Raw genomic sequence first — 15,991 nt, 5'->3', positions numbered from 1 at the left:
AACATCCCTAGATACCACCCTTGCATCGATCAATGCATATCCAAAACCGAGATTTCGGTTCGCGGATATTACACAATTGAGGTCATGCGAGTTGAAAATTTTCCAAAGAGAGTTGAAACAATTTCTCAAGGTCTTCAATGGTATAAGGTGGTCAAAATATGCTTCAAGATCATAGTAACACAACACAACAAACCACTATCTTAAAGAAATAATTCTGAACAACTGAAATTGAAAAAAAATCAACAATTAATAAATAAAAGATTCGTAATTGAAAAATCAATTGGTGGAACAAACTCACCTCATCAAGAGCATGAGGCAAATGAGAATGTATTTTGAATTCTCTATGGTGAAAGGATCTTATCTTAGAGAGTAAAGGAAAGAAATCTTGGAAGGCAGCAAATTTACAATCCCAACTCCCAAGATAAAACTATTCATATTGGATATATTTTCATACCAACATATACAATTCTTTTTTTTTTTGTCGGCCAATTCATTTATATAGAAATGAAAACCCTAATGGGTATTACAGAAGGTGAAACAAAAACTCAATTCCTCCAACATTTACAACTTCAATTTAAATTAAGCCCACTAATCCTATCTAATTCAAGATAAGGATTATAGATCAATATGCCACGTGTGCACACGTGTCCACACGTGAGAAGGAGGAGATTTGACACGATCGTCACCGACCAGATCCACGATCAGGCACAGCTCCGTCGCTGGACTTCAGATCCACCATTGCTAGCTCCTTTTACCGATTCACTGTTGCCGGTCTGACAAGATTTTGCTGCTACCATCCTTCTAATTCCTTTCATAGACTCCATCGAATCTTTAAATCTCAACTCATAAACTCTTCGAAGAAAGCTCCGCCTCTAGACCTACAGAGGTCCACTTCATACCAACATATACAATTCAATTACCAAGATATACCAAATAATAATTTTTGTATTTCAAGATATTTTAAATATTATTTTTTATTTTAATATTAATCATATACAACTAAAATAAACACTTAACATCAATTATTATAATTGTTGCAAATATTAACATCATTTTTGATAAACTGGTGCAAATACTAACATCATTTGTATTATCTAATGAAAAAAAAAAAAAAGAATTTTTTACAATTGATGAATATTAACATCAATTACAATAATCAATGCAAATAAGTATTTCAACTGATATTATGTGATTATTATTTATTATGTATTTCATTTATTCCATTAATTTATCTGTTATACGCTTTAATGATTTTTATAATTATAATCGGTTACAAATATTTATTACTTTCTTTTTAACTTTATATTCTAAAATTTTAGATAATTAAAAATATTTGAGTATGTATCATATATACTTTCATAATATAAGAGATCATGAATATTCATGATTGAGACCACTATCAATTACTTTGATTGATGAATGTCATTTTCTAAGTATCGAAGTAACAATACACATTTTGTACAGTTGAGTTCAGTTTATTATCATTTTCATTGGATATTATATGTATAAAACGAGATTCTAAAATTGATAATTGGAGCCATCAATCAAGGAATGAGCTTGGAATAAAATAGAGCTTTATTTACTGAATGAATTACTATTTGAGCTTAAAATATTAAGTTTAACAAAGTGGTTAATTGCTTCAATTTTTCGGCTTATTATTTGTTGGGACATTCATTTTCTTGTATATTTCACTTTTGGAGAATGTTAAGAGCCATACTTGTAATTATTTAAGGGCATGGTGAAAAGTTCAAAAGTTGTTGATATAATGTTTTCAACTTTACAAATATTAAATAAGTCATATTGTAAATGGGTCATTTTTTGAAATAGATGATAATTTACTCTTAATATAAGGATACTTGTAATTAAATAATTGTTTTTTTGGAGAAAATTTTAATTAAATAAATATTCGTAAGTTTTATATGTATTTTCCAGGTTGAGAGGCTGACATACCGCTAATCGTTGCAATCATGTTTCCATATTTTACTTGATATTTTTATAATTAATATTTCTAACTTATATATTCCATCAATAATATTAAATAAGCTAAAACAATACAGAATTCTGTAAACCTGTAAATGACAATTTGTTATCATCTTTGTATTGGAATTATGGTGATAATACAATGTTTATTGTCACCATCATACAAAAGATTGAGATATAATTAGAAATAACTTTCAAGATTTAATTTGTGCATTCGCAACATCAAAGTTTTGATATATTCATGAACATTTGGTTCGCTATTTTTATTAGAAAATAACTATGGTAATTTTGTAAAAAATTAAACGTAGTTGATGGATGTTATGCGATATAAACAACATATCTCTTACAATACATACATGGTTTATTCAAAGTTGGCAATTCAAATTGTTAAGAACAGACTTACTTGTGTTAACCATTCATATCTATTTATATTGTTAAGTATATTGGAATGCATCAATTTCTAAATACATGACATTCTAAAATTAACCATTCATATCTATTTTTTTTTTCAAATAGCTGACATTTTCTTTATTAATTGATTTTTATATCTAAAACCTCAATGCATGTTTAATAGCTAGTTTCAATAGCACTTGAACAACTTCATATATTATTGTATCGTTTGCTCAAAATGTTTACACATAAGTTCAAAAAAAAAGTAAAGCAAATGGTCTATGAATTTTTCTACATTAATCCCCTTACAAAAAGTATATCAAATGAAATAATAACCACATTATTATCTAATGCTGGTTATTACCAAATAACAATATAAATATATTTTTTTCTGTTTTCCTACCACCGTAAATGTGCAAAAAATATTTCTTGATATTTTGAAGTTAAACTTATTAAACTGTAAATTCAAACACATTATTATTCATAATTGGAGGTTCTCTCAACCGTAAATCTAAACAAATTATAAACCATCTTTATAATTGTAACAAAAGACATTATTCATTTTTATTATAAGTTAATAACATATTTTTATTGTTAAGAATAGTGTGCTTGGTTTAAAATCAAAAGAATTTTTTGGTTATGTTTTGAATTGTTGTTAGTAATAATCATCTTAAATATTTGAGAAGAACGCAAAATTAAAAATGTTAAAAAAAAAGGAATATTTTTGAAAAAGGTATCTCAAAAAAATTATTTCTAGCAAATTCTCTAAGATAAATGAAAATGTAATAACAAAGGGTATTTATTATTTTTAGACGTAAATAATACTTAAAAGTGTAAAGCTTGTATTTATTTATTTTTTTTGGTAGGCAAAGCTTGTATTTTTTTTTTACATTAAACCTCCTATCTATTTTATATTTTGACAACAATATAAAAAATTAGCTCAAATGGGCTAATTGTGAGGAACTTCCTATCTATTTGTTTCTAAATCTTTAAGTAAATAAAAAAAAAATCATACAAATATGTTAAATTTGATGAAACTATAAAATTATTTTTATAATTTTATAATATTTACCTAATAATTATTTTTGAATCTATAAACCTATATAATTACTTTTAAATACCTAATAATTAAGTTGGATACTATAAATCTATAATTTTATAATATTTTTAATATAATGTATTGAAAATTCGATCTAAAATCAACCTAAATCCGCTTAGACGCTATTAAGTGCCCAAATTATTTTAAAATACAATGCTCAGGCATCCGGGTAAAGCACGTTTTAGAACACTTGTTATAGCAATTACAATCGAATTTCATAGATGTTCATATATTTGCATAAGGCCACTACAAGATAAAATTATATATATATATATATATATATATATATATATATTAAAACACTTCAAATTTTTCTTTATAATTTCCTTTATATAGATTAAAACACTTCAAATTTTCTTTATAATTTCTCGAAATCACATATTTGTGGTAACATACAACAATGTACCTTTGTAATTTTCTATTTGATACAAATGAAAAAGAAAATAATGATAATAAACTTTTACACATATGGTTAGGTTTCAGAATCTGGATCCTTCTCTTTGCTCTGTTCAGGTACTGAAGTATCAGACTGAGGTGGAGGAACAGAGTCGGAAGCTGTTGTATTCGATGATGTTGTTGAATTTGAAGAATAACACTTAAGCAACCTATCTTTGTTTTTAGTCCACCAATCTTCTGCTTGCTGCTCATCAAATCTTTTTTTACTAAACCTAACTCTTCGAAAGATCTTGTTACCATTCATATCTACCTCGTAAGTCACATAAACACCAGGCTCAAACTGTTCTTTGCTTTCTTTTCCAGCTGTTCTTGATGATGATGAAGCTTCTGTACTTGGTGGCCTTGATGAATTCGATGTCTCGCCTATACTTGAGTTGGATGATGAAGCCTCTGTCTTCTGATCTTGTACTGTGTTCGTAGAAGAAGATGTTTCTTGTTGTTCTTGTCCCGAAGTTGTAACTAAAGACGTTTCTAATGCTTCGGTCGCATTTAGATAAGCTTCAGCTTGAGAGTTAATGGATTCAAAAGCTTCACTCTCTGACACTTCTGGAGGTAATTTATCCTTCAAATCTTTCAACTAAAATAGGAAAACAAAACATAACTCTGCTATGAATCTTTTTTTGTGAAAAATTTGTATTTATTCTCTAAAAAAAAAATTCACTAAATTAGAGATAGAACAAACCTGTTCTGCTACAGACTTGAGCGCTTCTGTTGCTGCTTTATGCTTGGAGGATTGTTTTGCAGCTAATTCGAAAGCTTCTTTAGCTGCGTTCTGAAATCTCTCGATCTCTGTACCTTGATTACTACATTTTTGTTTCAAATTCTTAACCTAAAAGTTGTTCAATAATGAGTTAGGTTCAATATATTGTTAGTGTAGTGATTGAAAAACAAGAAACTAGAAATAAAGATACCTGACTATGCAACTTTGTCATTTCTTGGTTCATAACTTCGTTAGTCTTCTTCAAACAATCGATAACACTCCTCGAAAATCCAGAAGTGCGTGGAGGGCTCGGTCTTCTTGCATAAGGAGAGGAAGATCTTGCCGATGGAGGCGGTGATGGACATGATGGTCCACTAACAAGTGGTCGTGGTGGAGTAGTATTAGCAGCAACAACAGGTTTGAAAGCATCTTGAATGGCGCTAAGAGAACTCGGGAATGCAATGTCTTTAAGTTGTTGGAGAGATGGAACTTGTGAGGCACGTACATTAGAAGAATCATGTGTGGATCCTCCAGACCTTGACGATGACCCGACTGAATTTGTAGTTGCGGACAAGAGAACTTTTGATGACCTTGTTGCTTCTCTATCAATTCTTACTGACCCATCTATTGACCGTCCAGAAGTAGCAACATTATTCCTATTTACATTAGCGTTATAACCAGACTCTGCGGCTTTTAGTTTGCTGTAGCACGCATCACATACTCGATGCGGTTTCCCTGGAGTTGGAGCTAGTGCTGCTTTTAGAGCTTTCTTGGAGCTACAAGCATGACAATGTACTAAACCACAATTATAACAGTTATGCCTCTTTCGAGTAAATCCGAATGCTTGGCGACATCCAGAGCATATTGACTGATCTGCTCCAGATACCCACTTATGTATACATATACTCGATGTGAAGTTTGAGCCGCAAGATAAGCTCTTCACATGCCTGTCTCTCAAGGCTTCAACCAGAGTTGGTGTTCTTTTATCCTCTGTATCTCCATGTCCTAATCTTCCATTTGCACCCTTTCCCCATGTGAAGACTTCACTTCTAGATGTCAAAACCGCGACATGGTGATCTCCGCACGCAATTTCTTCCACGAATTCTCCAACCAGTCGATCTTGTACCAAGCAAGGTAACTTACCGTCAGATATTGAGTTGCCAAGCTGACCATGTGCAGTACCACCCATAGTAAATACATGTCCAGAGGTTGTGAGTGCAACGGTAAATGTATGTCCACAAGCAATCTTATGAAAATTGTAGTCAATAAGAGAAGAGACACAAGTTGGAAGCAGGTAAGTCTCTTTGTTTCCATGTCCTAACCTATTTTTGTCACCATCACCCCAAGTAAACAACTTCCTAGATGACATACTCGTACCAGTATGACCCATAACTTCCACAATTGCCGCTGTATGCCAAACGCTACAAGCTACTTTAATCGTTTTCAAACCGTTTAACGATTGTACTTCCTTAGGATACGAAACACTTTCTCTGTTTCCATGACCTAAAACACCAAATGCTCCATCACCAAACGTGAATAGCTTCCCGTTCGCAGTAGCTACAGCCGAGTGCCACGTTCCACAAGCAACAGAAAGCACTTGAAGACCTTCTAAAGGACCAGAGACTCTTTTAGGTATCCAATGGCTAATATCACTACCATGCCCTAATAGCCCAACATTGTGGATTCCATCTCCCCATGAAAACAAGTCACCAGAGGTAGAAACAACACAAGTATGATATTCTCCACATGCAACAAAGTCTATGTTGGTTAGAGCAAGAAACTCAACGAGTTTAGGACGACTAATATCGACTTGAATACCATGTCCAAGTCTTCCCCCAGCTTCTTCTCCCCATGTAAAGACCTCTCCTTGTCTTGTCACAAGCGCGACATGCCTTACACCACAAACAATCTGGTGAACATCGAGAACAACATTTGATTCCAAGGGTCTTGGAGTCAGTACATCTGTTTTAACTGTTTCGTTGCTAGCAGTCCCATCTGGTAATATCCCTTCCGTCCAAACTTCACCCCAAACATAAACATCACCTAATGATTCGATATCATCTGGACCAGATCCTCCACTTGAACAACTTGGTGTGCTTGAGACACTAATCCGAAAACCATCCGTACTTGGTCTTAACATGTTTCCACGTTCATATCCCACATCTGAGTTGTTCTGATAGCCTAAATCAATGGATGTTCTACCTCGTGGAATATTATTGTTTGGGACAACAAAGTCTATAGATTGACGACCAACGGAGAAAGTATCACTGTCATGTATCTGAAAAAAAAAACATAAAAGAATCAATGCAACGTTATTATTCCAACTAGAGATATGTAAAAAAGAATTATATAGAAAAGTTTGAGTAACATACGTCAGGGATCTCACTTCTAGCGCGTCGATTACGACTTTTTTCAATTATATATTTAAGACCAGCAAACCAAACCTCTGTTTCAGCTTTGTCCTTACAAATCTGTCCAAAAAAAAAAACAGAAATATTAAGTGAATTTTCAATTTTGTAATCCAAGTTTTGAAGTGGTCTTTTTTACTAACCAGATCAAGTGACCTTTCTCTGTTATTATATAGAAGTGAAAATGATAAGTGATCCTTCTCTGGACGTAAAAATCTCTTAAAAACAGCCTGTTCATGAGAAGTTATTAGACAAAAAAAAAAAAAAAAAAAAAAAAAACAATACTTTCTTTTGAGTAAATATATTTAGTAAAATCAGGTAAAAAATTACAGTTCTTTGTCCAGGGACGATTCGAGAAACTTCAGATAACTTCAAACCTTTTTCTTCTCCACGCGAGAACCAAATCAACGTTTTTTCATCCTGTCATCAACATTGATACGAGGTATGAATACAATGTCATATACACTATGACTATGAGCACAAACATATATTACGTAGAAAACATTGTATACCGGTGAAAGCCTGAATGCGCGGAACTTTGGTTTCCCTTTCCTACTGTACTTGAGTAATTGTGTTCCCTTTTTCAGTATGACAAGTGCCTACAACAAAATGAACGTGAACTTTTAAAGAGTGTGGTGAATGAGCCAATTAAAATTTGCATACTCCATTTCGTACGTCATGTGAGGTATCAAGAATTCAACACATAGCTTTAATGTTTTGCGGGTAAGAAATTAAAAGAAGAAAGTGAAAACAAACTTGGTCGATGTCACGCTCGTGATAGATATTATAACAACTAGAAGGATCTGCCATTCCATCTGAGAAACCCGAGAGAAGAACGTCGGATAAACTCAAGAAGCATCAAGTGTTGTAATTCACCTGTCTTCATAGATTCATTTGTCTTCAAGTCTCATCCAAAATCATTTATCGTATCTCCAATCTATCAAAACATAGCTACGTATACACACAAAATCTTAGAACGTTTTCCGTCTGAAATGATGATATGAGGAAATGTAAGAATGGTTTTAGTTGAGAGATATTATTTTTTTTGAGAGAAGATCGCGATTTTAGGAATGCTGCTTGAAACCACCATAGATTTAGCTCAGACTTTGGCGCTCTTCCTTCTTTCTTACCTCGTTTCTTATGATTAAACATTATTTAGCTTAAAATAGACAAATTTAATTAAGGGTTGTTACGTCGTTGTAAGGAAGAAATATTTTTTTTTGATTGTAAGAGTAGATTAGACCAAGTCAATGGAAGTTTTTGAAACATCCACACAATAGAACTAGAAATTATGTACTCTCAAATTGATTTTAAATTTAAGTAAAAATTTGTGTTCCATGCGGAAAGAGACAACATCTTAGAATTTAGTATGTAATTCATACGATGCGACATATACTTGCAATAATAATTTATTATAGTAATTGTGTGATTTTGAAATCTTTTTTATATATTGGAGTTTAAGATATCCACAGATGTTGTTCATCTTCGTATTTATAAAGAATTTATTTATATAGATTTTGACAAGGTATCTTCAAAATACCAACTCTCGAACCCATTTCAACAAATCCTACAGTCACAGTCACAGCCTGAGGCAACGTTCTCGCCTTCTCGGATTCTCAAGTTCTTGTCTCGTCCTTTTGCCAAGAAAAAGTGTCTTAAAAGGCATAGTGAGGGAAATTACAGGCAAATCTACAAATACCAAAGCCAACTATGGGACAGGGCGCGATCAGGAGAGAGGAGAAAATCTTGGGGAGAAAAAAGGAAAAAGGAGAAGAAGATGGAGCGCATGCGCAGGAGCTGGTTGGTTCGATGGAAGATGCTTGGAGGAGAGTGGTGGCTGCATCGCCGCATCTTAGGTGGACGAAAGAGCCACTGAGTTTATCTATAAGTTTAAAGAGGAGATGAGGATGGAAAAAGAGAGATCTTTTCTTGAGTTCCAAGAAAGGTTAATTCGAAGTGCTTGATTTTTTTTTTTTTTTTTTTTTTTTCATTCCTTTGTAGCATGTTTGATTGTATTTTCTTCATAAGCTTTTTCATTTCATTTGTGTGTTGGAAATTAAATTAATCATATCTTGTATAAATTTGTATTTCCCAGCTTTAGATTGAATAAACAAGCTGTTTCTCCATTTATTCTTGTATAAGAGTATTTGTCTTACAATCCATAAAACAACTCAAGCTAACATGTAAGCAAAGTTGACTATTATTAAGTTTATCGAACCAGAGACAATATTTAACCTGATCAATATGAAAATTCCTTAAAAAAAAAGAGACTTGGAGTGGGAGAATTACAAAGTCAATCTTGGAACAGAAAAAAGGAAAAAATAAAATTCATACGAAGTGCTTAGTGCTTTCCTTTTGCCTCCTCCAAAAAGTGTACCTTCTTAAATTTGGGCTAAACTTGGAACATAATTCAAAAGAATTGAGCAATATGATCTTGACTTAGTCACGCAACCACCATCATACACATATTTTATGTGATTCGTTTCTCCCACAGCCACAGTGTATAAGAATTTGTGACGATTCCCGTTATTGCAACACACTAAAACTTTTTTTTCCTCATCGGCCAAGAAACTCATCATCCCGTCAGCAAACAGTAACTGCTTCCAACTCCATTTGGTTTTCACTGTAAAGAACTTGCTCCATGACATGACTTGACTGATACTAGTTGTCACCCATACATGTAATTCTGCTGAATCAGCGGCATAATCAAGATAACCTAACAGACAGAGCTGCTCTTCTCTAAGCACTGATAAGGCCGCAATCGCGTAGGGGAAAGGCTGAGGAAGAGACATACTTTGAAATTTTTCTGTTGAGAAATCAAAACTTAGTAAGAATTTATGATATCCTCCCCGACATTGTGTAAGGAGTAACCCAATAAGTATTTCCTTTCACAGACACAACGCGTTGATTTGGCTCTAAACCCCATTTAGTAGTCGCATCAAGAACCCTCCAAGAACCATTGGTTAAGTCATAGATTTCGCACCTAGGGTATTGACGACCCACTCTCAAGACTTTGTATTTCTTGCAAGAGGATCTGCTGTCGTAACCAAGAGCATACAAGTCTGATTCCTTGAAGTAGCGGTTTCTTGGTTTAATCAACTTGCTTTCTCCTGAACATGGATTCCAAACCTCAAGTTTATTGTCCTTTCTGCATAGCAATAATAAGCCGTCACAGTGAAAGATATTATAGATGTGCGGATCTCTAAGGTATAACTTAGATGTTAACTTAAGAGATGCAGCAACGTAGTTGTTAATTCCATGGAGATTGAACCTCGCTAAGTAAACCTTATGATCACTCGTCAACATGATAACCTTAGACTCCTTTGGTGCATTAGCAGAGTGAATCTTAGCAAAGCTCCCAGATTTCAATAGAGCATCCCATCGTTTTGACGTTGAACGCAATCGTGCCAGAGATTTAGCCGGAACCCTAGAGAGTATCTCTTCTTGCAAATCCACCGGAAGACTTCCCCACTCCATGGAGATTTGTGGTTAAAAAACTTTGTCAATCAAAATCAATAATGAGGGCGGAAAGAGAGAGAGGGAGCAAGCCAGACCAAGCTACTAGCAGGAAATACCTAACCCTATTTTGAAACTTATTTCTTTTTGCTCGAAGAAGAAAAATCAATTACCCTTAAAAAATGTTATTGGAACAACAAGAATCGTAAAAAAAAAAAAAATAAGGACACATATGATTAGATATTATGTGTGATATTTAAAAATGGCTACTCGAGATGATAAATATCTTTGATTCATTCATCCCTACTATTATTTGAAAAACTTCGTTTATAAAATAAACATTAGTTTTGTAAGAAATTACAAGGATATACCATTAGAGTTAACAAAAAATCAATCATTCACGAGAAGAGTATAATTGTCATTTAGTCTTATCCTAAACGGATAAATACGCGGATCCCGAGTCGGATCTAAAGTTATCAATAATGAAACATCCTTCATTTAAAAATTTTAATTTATGTTTTTCAAATAATAAATTTTAATTCATTTTTACGAATTTAAAATTTATATTTAAAATATTTACCCCGTGCTCTAACGAAACATTATAATTTTATATAAAAATTATAATTTTTTTGGGTAATTTCAACTAACTAACTAAAAATAAATATTTAATGGATAATTCATGTATTTTGTCTAAATATCGATTAATAAACATTGTCTACCAGTAATTATTCAAAAGAGAATGATGGATACATAACAAGATGGGACGGGAGGGGACATATTTCTCATTCCAAAGTAGATATGTTTAGGTTATATCTGCATAATAAATTTAAAATATTTATTATTTGACCAAATATATGTTTGTGGAAAAATACTAATATTATACTATTGAAATTTTGATGAACTAAAAGAGTTTATTATTTGACCAAATATATTTTTTGCCACTGTTTTTTCATTTAATTTATTTATTAAGTACATATATTTTCAGAAACCATAATTAAATTTTAACTAAAGTCCAGTCTATTTGTAGTATTTGGACAAGAAATAGTATATGCCTACTGAAACGGGTAATTCGAATAATGAAAAACAATATACTCGAACAATTTTTCAAAAATAGGGGACATAAAATTTAGATAATAATATGGAATAAAAAAATATAGGTAGATAAGTTCAAGTCTCAAGCTTTCACTAATTTGGGTAAGTGTTGACTATGTGGCAGGTAAATAAACCACTTAGAAAAGAGTAATTTGTGAGTTTTAGATATTTTTGAAAACAGTTAGATAGTTTTTGAGAATTATATTTTTTTTGGATAATTTCAACGAACTAAATAAAAATTAGATATTTAATGGAGAATTCAGGTATCCCATCTAAATATTGTACTAAATATCTATTAGTAAACATTGTTTATGAGTAATTGTTTAAAAGAGAATAATCATAGGAGAGAACTGTCTGATGGATACAGGACAAGATGAGACGAGACGGGATGGAAGAGGAAGGGATGTGTTTTTCGTTTTAAAAAAGATGCGTTTATGTTATATAAGCATAATAATATTGTACAAATACAAAAATTATATATATAAAATAATATAATTCTAAAAATTTATATGAAAATTTTGTTCCATGTTGTAACACGAGTATCTGATTAAATACTATTCTTTTGATTTAATTCATAATTCTAAAATTGAGGATTAAAATATCCCAAATTTGAAAGTTCACGGTCTTTTGAAAATTTTCCCATAAAATTATACATGATTGGAAATGGGAAAACATATGGTAGAAAGTTTGTTATAAATATAAACTTAAGTGGTGTTCTTTTTTTCTAGAGAAAACTTAAAGTGGTGTTGGCTCCCATTTATTCAAATTCTGTTCATGTTGTTGTGCAATGTTTTATATAGATTTTGATTGTTAAGCCTACACTTATAATATTAATTAATAAATTAATAATTATTAATTTATCGATAAATTTATAACATATTAATTTATGAAGATAATTTTTTATGAGAAATTCAGAGTTTAGAAGAAATTGCTACTACTATTTTTCAAGGTGATGATGTAGTTGAAGAATATATGACGGTACCTTTAGAACCAGTTACACGTAAGGAAGCAATTATCGCGTCAAGAACTCTATAATTTTTAGATGCGATTTGAGAACACAACACCAGAAGTTTTTGATGCAGACAGAAAGATTAGAGATGCTCTCCAACAAGAATGCAAATTCAAGAACAAACAAACAACAATAGATTCATATTTCACTAGATTTTCTTAGATATATATATATATATATATATATTTTTATATTTATGATATTACATATTTCATCAAATTACTCTCTTTCATAATTTTAACTATATTATTTGATTATTAATTTATGATATTGATGGGACCATATTTTTACATGAGATTTTCAAAAAAAATATTAATTTATTATTTTATCGAATAGTGTCCAAAATTACACTAATCCCAACTTGGGACCAGAGAAATTTATTAATTTATAGAGGTTATTAATTTACCGAGTATTAATTTATAGAGGTTCTACTGTATATTATAAGGACAAAATGGTACGCAATGTAGTTTATATGGTGAATATCATAAATATATGGTTAGAGTAGTTCGTAATTTAATTTTGTATTTTTTCTTGTTTAGTTTTGCTAAATCTCAAGTAAAAGAGAATTACCTGAGGAGAAGAAGAAAAAGAAAATAATAATTATTGATGGCACTTCCGCACTCTAGCAAGAAGAAAAATGTGGCGAAAAACAGGCATGGGAGAGCTTTACTAACAAAGTAACAAGGTCAGATCCAAAGCTAGAGACCTAGAGATTCCTACATTGGTCAGAGATTCAACTTCACGTCTCCTCCATGTCATATATATATATATATACTCGAACCCAATTCAACAACTCCTACAGTCAATGAGTCAAAGTCATAACCTGAGACAACGTTCTCGGTTTCTCGAGTTCTTCTCTCGTCCTTTTACCAAGAAAAAGTTTCTTAGAAGGCATAGTGAGTGCAACTGCTGGCAAATCTAAAAACACCAAAGCCAACTATTGGGCCAGGGCGCAATCAGGAGAGAGGAGAAAGTCTTTGGGCGAAAAAATGAAATAGAAGAAGAAGAGGGAGCGCAGGAGCTTGTTGGTTCGATGGAAGATGCTTGGAGGAGAGTGGTGGCTGCATCGCCGCACCTTATAGGGTGGACGAAAGAGCCACTGAGGTCATCTATAAGTTTAAAAAGGAGATGAGGATGGAAAAAGAGAGATTTTTTCTTGAGTTCCAAGAAAGGTTAATTCGAAGTGCTTGATCTATATATTTTATTCTTTCGTAGCATGGTTGATTGTACAATACTTTCTTCATAAGCTTTTCATTCAATTAGTGTGTTGGAAATTAATCATATCTTGTATAAATTTGTATTACCCAGCTTTAGATTGAATAAAACAAGTTGTTTCTCCATTAATTCTTGTATAAGAGTACTAGATTAGGACCCGCCCGATGTGCGGGTTTATAATTTTTAAAATAAAATTAAATGTATCAAATAATATAAAGTAAATATTTTTAGTAAGTAAATAGATACACTGAGGTGTCCAATGTGATATTTGATGTAAAATATGCGATTCTACGGTTGAAACTATTAATCACGTTTTTATTTTGAATGTCTTCGTTCTTGTGAAGTTTGGGATTTATCTCTAACTCTCGTCTTGTGAGAGGGTTTACCATATAAGTCGGTGTACTCGAATTTGGATTTTTTTTTCTGTAAGGACGCCTCTCAACAGGTTGATCCTAATAAACCTCCTTCAATTACCATGGATTTTAGGGGCAATTTGGAAGGTCATAAAAAAAATCAAGGTTAAGAGATAGAGGCAAATGATATAATTCATCAGACTTTGGGCGATAATTTAGCCTGGGAATAGGCGCTCTCTTTTACGGCAGTCATGTCAGCTCCATCTTCGTATTCAGATGTCCAGGTTTCTTCACCCCGTTGTCAGATTGATGATTCTTGGAAAGCAACCAATGTGCATTCATGATTGGGTTGGTGGTGTTGCGTTGGTGAGGAGCGAACCTTGTTGTTGGGGGGCAAGTGTCTAAAACAGAGTCCCTCCCCCTGCATTCGGAGTTAAAAACGTTGTTGTGGGCCATTGAGCGGATACGTGTTGAAGGGATCGCTTGTCAATGTTTTGAGACTGATTGTGCTGAGTTACTCACTATGGTGCAGTCTTCTGAATATTGGTCATCCTTCTCCAATTTGCTCGATGAGTTTAACTCGCTGGAGTCTTTTCCACTATTCTCCACCTCTTGGATCCCGCGTGCGTCAAATACGAAGGCGGATTGTCTTGCCCGTGCTTCGTGTTTTCTTATCTCTGAAGTTTCTTTTGTAAATCATTTCCCTCCGGTTTGGGCAGCTAACCAAGAAAATTTCTTTTAATTGTTTGATTGAAAAGAAAACAGTAAATAGATACTATTTTAGTTAAAGAAAATATATGTAGATGAGTTCAAAGTTATTGAAATAAAATTAAATTTAACAAAGAATATATATTTAGTTCTTTTCGTAAGTAAAAACAATTTATAAAAGTAAAGAGATAAACTTTTAATTATAGAAAATAGTTGTTGTTTTTTTGCTATAATACACTGATGTATATCCATTTACAAATCTACTATCTACATCACCACTAAAAGTGAATTTGTACACACAAATATATTTTACTGTTAAAATATACTCTTTAGTCTTTACTACTACCAACAAATTGTTTTTATGAACATATTAAAAAATATATTATATGTCTATTTACTTTAACATTTGTGTAATACAAAAACACATATGTTAATCTTACATACTCCTATCTTATATATTACAATAGCAGTCTTTTTGAATAAGTTATTTGATTGGTGAAAAAAATATGAGACAATCTATTTTTTTTTACGTTTTTTTTCAACAATATTTTTCTTTGTGTAAAGGTGAGTATTCACATTTTTTTAGAAACAGTAATTAATTGTAATATAAAAAGTACCTTGTGTAAGTAACCTTGTATGGTCAAAGGTAATATGTTACTTGTGTCACAATCATTTTTTTTTCTTATATAAAAAGTAAATTATTTCTTGTAAAATTAGCAACTTAAAATTAAAATAAGTAAACAATGTTATAATTTCGAATTTTATGATATATATATATATATAATTTCCTTATAATAATTTTTTCTAAATTTTAAAATTGTTTAAATATTGAAATAAAATTAGGTTTTCTTTTCTCTATTTTACTTTTATATAAAACCTTTTTATGGTAGGTTTTGAATTTTTACATTTTTATTTTTTATAATTTTAATAAATTTAAAATTGACATGTGTTAACATCTGAATGATACAATTGACACATGTCACGATCTAGTTAATTAGTAATTTTGACATCAAACTTTATATAATAAGATTTGTCTTACAATCCATAAAACAACTCAAGCTAACATGTAAGCAAAGTTTACTATTATTAAGTTTACCGAACCAGAGAAAATATTAATCCTCATCA

General features: G+C 31.7%; 1 protein-coding gene and 3 pseudogenes across 1 annotated transcript; 2 read left to right on the top strand and 2 right to left on the bottom strand.

Annotated features, from left to right (window-relative positions):
- Positions 1-3,802: 3,802 nt before the first annotated feature.
- LOC104706936 (PH, RCC1 and FYVE domains-containing protein 1-like) lies at positions 3,803-8,093 on the bottom strand. Its single transcript, XM_019242042.2, has 8 exons — positions 7,790-8,093; positions 7,546-7,632; positions 7,364-7,453; positions 7,177-7,263; positions 6,998-7,096; positions 4,837-6,903; positions 4,608-4,754; positions 3,803-4,502 (listed from the first exon to the last, which is right to left on the bottom strand). The coding sequence occupies exons 1-8, from the start codon at positions 7,841-7,843 to the stop codon at positions 3,942-3,944; spliced, it is 3,192 nt and encodes a 1,063-aa protein (XP_019097587.2). The 5' UTR covers positions 7,844-8,093; the 3' UTR covers positions 3,803-3,941.
- Positions 8,094-8,283: 190 nt separating this feature from the next.
- On the top strand, positions 8,284-8,997 carry LOC147949760 (uncharacterized; annotated as a pseudogene).
- Positions 8,998-9,414: 417 nt separating this feature from the next.
- On the bottom strand, positions 9,415-10,510 carry LOC104706931 (putative F-box protein At3g23260 pseudogene; annotated as a pseudogene).
- A 2,531-nt stretch (positions 10,511-13,041) lies between these two features.
- On the top strand, positions 13,042-13,781 carry LOC147949759 (uncharacterized; annotated as a pseudogene).
- The last annotated feature ends 2,210 nt before the right edge of the window (positions 13,782-15,991 follow it).

This window comes from Camelina sativa, chromosome 1, assembly GCF_030686135.1.
Source record: "Camelina sativa cultivar CO46 ecotype springtype chromosome 1, ASM3068613v1".
Classification (NCBI taxonomy): Eukaryota; Viridiplantae; Streptophyta; class Magnoliopsida; order Brassicales; family Brassicaceae; genus Camelina; species Camelina sativa.
The sequence above is the reverse complement of the archived record's forward strand: the minus strand, read 5'-3'. Positions and strand labels throughout refer to the sequence as shown.